The sequence below is a fragment of the Mercenaria mercenaria genome, chromosome 4 (assembly GCF_021730395.1).
Source record: "Mercenaria mercenaria strain notata chromosome 4, MADL_Memer_1, whole genome shotgun sequence".
In the NCBI taxonomy this organism is placed as follows: Eukaryota; Metazoa; Mollusca; class Bivalvia; order Venerida; family Veneridae; genus Mercenaria; species Mercenaria mercenaria.
Window position 1 is genome coordinate 6,567,333 of NC_069364.1, and position 6,676 is coordinate 6,574,008.

At 38.5% G+C, this 6,676-nt stretch overlaps 1 protein-coding gene across 1 annotated transcript; it reads left to right on the plus strand.

Moving 5' to 3' along the window:
- The first annotated feature begins 4,381 nt into the window (after positions 1–4,381).
- Positions 4,382–5,326, plus strand: LOC123552643 (uncharacterized). Its single transcript, XM_045342386.2, has one exon. The coding sequence runs from the start codon at positions 4,382–4,384 to the stop codon at positions 5,324–5,326; it is 945 nt and encodes a 314-aa protein (XP_045198321.2).
- Positions 5,327–6,676: the final 1,350 nt, after the last annotated feature.

Below are 6,676 nucleotides of genomic sequence, written 5' to 3' on the forward strand. Positions count from 1 at the left end.
GCGCTGTCAAACATGGCCACTGACTGCACTTTTTGAGCGTCATTTCTTGGCGTCATTTTCATTGTTTCTCTAAGGTTTTCAGGATATCCCTGTTTTAGTTAGAAGCGGACACGAATGAAATTAATATATTTTTAAAAGATTTAATATTTCCTTTTCTGTGATATAAATTTCGTGAATGATCTATGACGTACGTTAAGATTATGACGCATTAAAACGTCAGCCTAACAAAGTTTAGCTGGAAAATTGTCCGTTTTTCGAGTATAACATTTTTTTCGGGTCCAGGAATTTTGTTTAAATTTCAATCATAAATGCGCAAATATATTTGCTTGCGTTTGATTAACAAACAATTGTATGTCACCGAATTCGTTTTTTCAGTACGACCGATTTTGTCCCCCCCCCCCCACCCCAGAGCTAAAATGCGACGTTATTTGGTGTTATTTTTAAAATTACGCTAATGTTTCGGACGATTTCGGAAAACTTGTACTATGGAACATATTGACGACATTCTATCGTAAAGATATACGTTCAATGAAAGCATATTCTGAATTATAAGAAATAGCATATACAGTAAATCGAATTGTAATAGAAAAAAGAAATCCCGGCTAGTTTTGCGCTGCGAGCTTTTGGTTTTTACTTCAATCATAATAAACTTTGTTAGCATTCGATTTTAATACGTGATTTTAATGGAATTACTTCTGTCAAAAAGCGCATTATAAAAATCTTTTATTATTTTCATTATCAGTATTTGGTGTGAATATGTGTTATAATGGACTCATGCATGTTACCGTTTCAAAATTTTCTAAAGCACAACGAGACTGTACATACATGGACGATATCAGTGTAAAATATTACCACTGTGCGCCTTTGGTGTCGGATTGTTGCTATATGTATGAAAGGTAAAGAATTACCCACAAGTTGAATTTTTACTGTTAACGGAGTTTGTTTACTTATTCATTTTCAGTTTAAAGAAATACTGTATATTTTTCATCACTGATTTTCTGGTTGTATCTCGAGCTCGGTTGCTGACTTGATATGACGTTTCTTCCATTACATATTAGAAAGAAACTTTAAGATATTAAAAAGCACCTACTTCGTTGTACTCTGAGTTCTTGAAGGAGACATATCATGCCCACTGTGATGTCGAAGATGCATATGCACCCTTAAAAGTGTATCAAGCGGCAAGCTTTGATCGAAAAGCAACACTCAAGTATTCAGTTACAGTAGAAGATGCGTTTAAGTTCAGAAATAATGTCGCAGAGAATCACGATTGGCATTCAGTTAGAAATTTGCAGCTCGGCTAATATGTAATGGAAAAAACGTCATATCAAACAATCAACCATACGAAAAAAAGATGGCGAAGCGTGAGAGTGCGATAGCAAAGTGTTGCAGTACTGCTTCACCATGGTACTGTCGTGCTTCACCATGTTACTGTCGCGCTTTGCCATCGAAGTGTCACCATCGCAAGGCCACAAGGCTTAAACATTTTAGTGTCACCATCACACACTGTCGCGCTTAACCAATGTAGTGTCACCATTGCACTGTTGCGCTTCGCCATCGCACTGTCGCGTTTCACTATCGTACTGTTATGCTCCGCCATCGCTCTGTCATGCTTCTCCAAAGTAGTGTTACCATCGCACTGTCATGCGTCGCCATCGCTCTGTCACGCTTCTCCACCACCGCATTGTCACCATCGAACTGTCGAGCTTTGCCATCGCACGGTCGCGCTTCACTCTCTTTTTTCTGTCTATATACCTTATTTGCAATGTACTGTTCAAGAATAGGCTCCGTTGGTCTATTGTTTTCATGAGGTCTAAAAGATAAATATCAACCGGTAGGGTGTTGTTCAAACGAATACCACCGGATCGAATGTTACTTGTAAACAAAATATTGTATTCAAAATTAACCTCTCTGCTGGAAAATAAATAATAATACAGGAAATTGTAATTAATTATTTTATAAGAAAATGTTTTAACCAGCTCTTATATTTCAAGCCATGGAACTTAAAAATATTTGTTATCAGGTTAACATCATAAAAACTACACTTGCCTAAGTGCGTTGGCGAAATACGACAGTACAATGGCAAACCGCAACACTAGGATGGTGAAACTACGATGGTGAAGCGCGACAGTTGATTCCGAAGAGTAGTACAACAGCGTACTGTCGCGTTATCGCCATCGTTCTTTCGCGCTTCGCCATAGTACCGTCGTACCTTCGTGCTTCCCGTTTACAGGGAGTAGATGCTGGCCCTAACGGAACACCGTAAATCCCACATTTAAATCGAATACTAATAAAGCTGAAAAATATTTTTTTCTTCATATCAGTGATGCATTTTCTGATAGGAGCAATTCAATCATATTCACACATTAAACTCGAATGCTGATTAAGTTAATTATAACTGGAAAAAACGAAAGTTAACAGCTCAAAACTTGACTTCTTTTTTCTGTTATAATTCGAATTATAGGCCTATGTTATTTTCTTATATTTCAGTTTATGCTATCATTAAATGTATAAATTAACGAAATCATGTCGACAATAAGTTCCATAGTACAAATTTTCTGAAATCGTCCGAAACTATCAGCGTAACTTTAAAATACCAACAAATAACATCGCATTTACTTAATTTTTCTATTATAATTCGATTTACTGTATATGTGTTATTTCTTATATTTCAGTATATGCATTCATTGGAAGTATATTTTAACTATAAAATGTCGACAATTTGTTCCATAGTATAAGTTTTCCGAAATCGTCCGAAACCTTGGCGTAACTTTACCACCAAATAACGTCGCATTTAAGCTTGTGGGGTGGGGTGGGGTGGGGTGTGTGTGTGGGGGGGGGGGGGGGGGGGGCGACAAAATCGGTCGTACTGAAAAAAAGAAACGAATTCGGTGACATACATTTGTTTGTTAATCAAACGCAAGCAAATATATTTACGCGTTTATGATTGAAATTTAAACAAAATTCCTCGACCCGAAAAAATGTTATACTCGTAAAACGGACAATTTTCTAGCTAAACTCTACGTTACGCTTTGTTTAGTCTGACGCTTAAATGCGTCATAATCTTAACGTACGTCATAGATCATTCATGAAATTTATATCACATGAAAGGAATTCCTTAATCTTTTCAAAATATATTAATTTCATTCGTGTCCGCTTCCAAATAAAACAGAGATATCATGAAAACCTTAGAGAAACAATGAAAATGACGCCCAAAAAGTGCCGTTAGTGGCCAAGTTTGACAGCGCACCAAACAAATGTGGCTTAAATAAGAGCTAAACGGAAAACGGGAACAAATAAAAAATATCCTCAATTTTCCTCTGTTAATTTTTCAGAGACCTATTAAAAATTGTTTTAAAGGTCGCACGCTACTTTAATGTAGTTCTGCACGTTTGATAAACCGGAAATGATGGCGTAACGTCATTTATCCGGACAACATAAAATAAAAAATATTGATACAGACATGCAGAATTACCTTAAACCTGGGCAGCTTTGTGTTGATTAGGTGTGCAGTGTTGTTAAAGTACTCGTGACGTCACTTACCACGTTCGGATATTCCATGTAATATGATTATTTCAAGATTTTGTAAATGAACAAGGCGTGTATTATTACGACCAAGAGTATGTACAGAAACAACCATTTTACATGATTTAAAAGTAAATGGGTTTTGTTTTGTTTTTAAGTAAAATCACTATAAAGTGTAGGGGAGACCGGTATTAGTTCGGCCTCGGGGCATGTTTGGCATATGGTTATATATAGCGCGTGAACCCAGATAAAGAGCTGTCATCAATAAAGTGACGTCACTTGTGACGCTTTTATCTACGTAATTACAAAAATGGCCGCCTTGTGATGATTTATGTCGTTTTGGAACCGAAACTTCATTTTTTTTCGATTGGTGAGTAAAATTTCCACATCCATTTTAGTTTTTTAGTTTTCTTGAGACCCGTTAAGATTCAGATTAAACTTTTACATGTGTATTATCATAAGATAATAATGTAATATAATTTTTTCATTTATTTCAGAATTACACCATGGTGCATACGTACAAGAGGAAAAGGGGCGACACCACGTCAGAAGACGTTTTGAGAAAAGCGTTAGATCACTACAACAGTACTTCTGATGGGTACAAGAAAACAAGTCAATTGTTTGGTGTACCACGCTCAACCCTAAAAGATTATGTGAAAAAATTCAACAAGTTACCCGAGTCGGATAGAGCTACATCAAATATGACGTTCGGGTATCAAAGACCTAGACAAGTGTTTACCAATGAGCAGGAATCTATACTTGTGGCGTATTTTAACACGCATCGTCAATTTACTTCGGACTTTGTCCAAGAGATGTTAGACAATTAGCATATGAATGCGCGAAGCAGTTTAACATAAAGATGCCAGCGTCGTGGTCTGAAAAAGAAATAGCAGGTACTGACTGGTTCTCTTCATTCCTGAAGCGTCATTCGAAGCTTTCATTGAGGACACCAGAGGCAACAAGCATTGCTAGCGCGACAGCATTCAATAAAACTAATGTATCTGAGTTCTTTACAAAACTGGCTGAAGTGATGGACAGACACATGTTCGACGCATGTAGCATTTGGAATGTGGATGAGACGGGAGTCGTGACGGTGGTGAAACTGAAAAACGGGGTAGCGGTTACTGGTGTAAAGCAGATAGGATCTTTGACATCATCTGGGAGAGAGCAACTAGTCACTCTATGTGTAGCAGTATCAGCAAGCGGTAACACTGTTCCACGGTTCCTTGTTTATCCACGCGTCAATTTAAGAGATCATTTTCCGACTGGAGCACCAACTGATTCCGAGGGAACGGCCCCTCTGTCTGGATGGATGACAAAAGATAACTTTCTTCTGTTTCTGAAAAACTGTGTGCAACATGTAAAATCAACAAAGGATAGGCCAGTGCTCATTTTGCTGGATAACCATTACTCTCATCTCTCTTTAGATGCTCTGGAATATGCCAAGGAGAACGGTATAGTTATGTTATCTTTTCCACCGCATTGCTCCCATCGTTTGCAGCCACTGGACCTGTCGGTATTCGGACCTCTGAAAAGAAAACTGTCAGTGTCTCAGAGTAAATGGCTACGTAACCATCCAGGGAAGCCAGTATCAATCTATGACATCGCAGGTATTTTATGTGAACCTTGGAAAGAGACATTAACTATGTCTAACATATGTAGTGGATTTCAGAAGGTTGGGATTGTCCCATTTAACAGAAACATATTTACAGATGAAGATTTCATGCCGGCAGACGTGGCTGACAGACCATTGGAAGCCGGATCAGTTAATGCAGATTCACACACAGTGGCTGTTCCAGTATAACAAGTTATTGGCAGCTTCGATGATAGAGATACAGATTCAGAACAAGTAGGTAGTACCCAAACTGACAGAAATATAGAATTGAATCGCTACCTTCAAGAACATAAAATTTCAGCCATACCAGTAAGAGGCGATGGGCATTGCCTCCTCTATGCTATTATCTCATCTCTGCACGCTGCTGAAAATAAGGTTTTACAGACGAGGAGTTGTGAAAATGTTTATTTGAAGAAATTCGCACGAATCAGGCATTCTATCGGGACTTCTCAGTAACGGGCGACATGGATATGACGGTTGCAGTCCAAAGGTACATACAAGAAAAACAGTATGTCAGTAACGTGTGTAATCTTTACATCAATGCTCTCTGTAAACACAATGAGCATGAAATTCATTGTTCTTTGAGAAGTGAATGATGTTGCTATCTGGCATCCCCGGAGTAGAACCTCAACGCACTATGTATATTTGATATTGCAAGGTTCTGGTGCTGACGCACATTACAGTGGTGCTGTTTTTAAATCATCAGAAATCACAGATGATTGTGAAGAAGTACCATCAGTTACTAAAAGTTCCTATGATCCAATGGAAGTTAACTCATCATCTACCTTCTCGGGGCAAGTTCGGTCACCTGGACCTGATCACTTTGAGCAAACATTACCCTTATGAGGATAGAGAAACACTATAAAAATTGTAGTACAGTCCAATTATACCTTACCTAAATATACATTTTTCAGAGATCTAGCTTTATAAACCATTTATAAACTATGATTTTTCTAAAATGGGGCCGCACAAGCCCCGGTCTCCCCTATGCTGTGGGAGCAGGGAAGGGCGCGGCGAGCGGTGTAGGGCGGTTATTACACAGACATACAAAACAACGCATGCACAGTAGAAGAAGAGGGGAAAAAAATCTATTTGAGAAAATGTACACCGCCCTGAGAACGATTAGTGATTAGTATCTTTAAAACATGAAACAGTGGTTGCAGATAGCCAGTCTTTGACTTACATCAACTTCAATGTATTTAACGATACAGTGAAGTAGTCTAATAGCACTAGTAACCCATGTAAAATGATTTTGGCGACGGAGAATGTTGGTCACGAAAAATGTTGGCGAGGTAGACCGTTGCCAACGAAGAATGTTGGCAAAGAAGAACATCTGTGACAAAGAATGTTGGCAGCGAAAAATGTTGGCGAGGAAGAATGTTGGAAAGAACAATGTTGGCGACGGAGAATGTTAGGGACAGAGAATGTAAGCAACGAAGGATGTTGGCGACAGAAAGTGTTGGCTACGAAGGATGCTGGCGACTGAGAATGTTGACGACAGAGAATGTTAACAACGAAGGATGTTGGCGAGGAAGACCG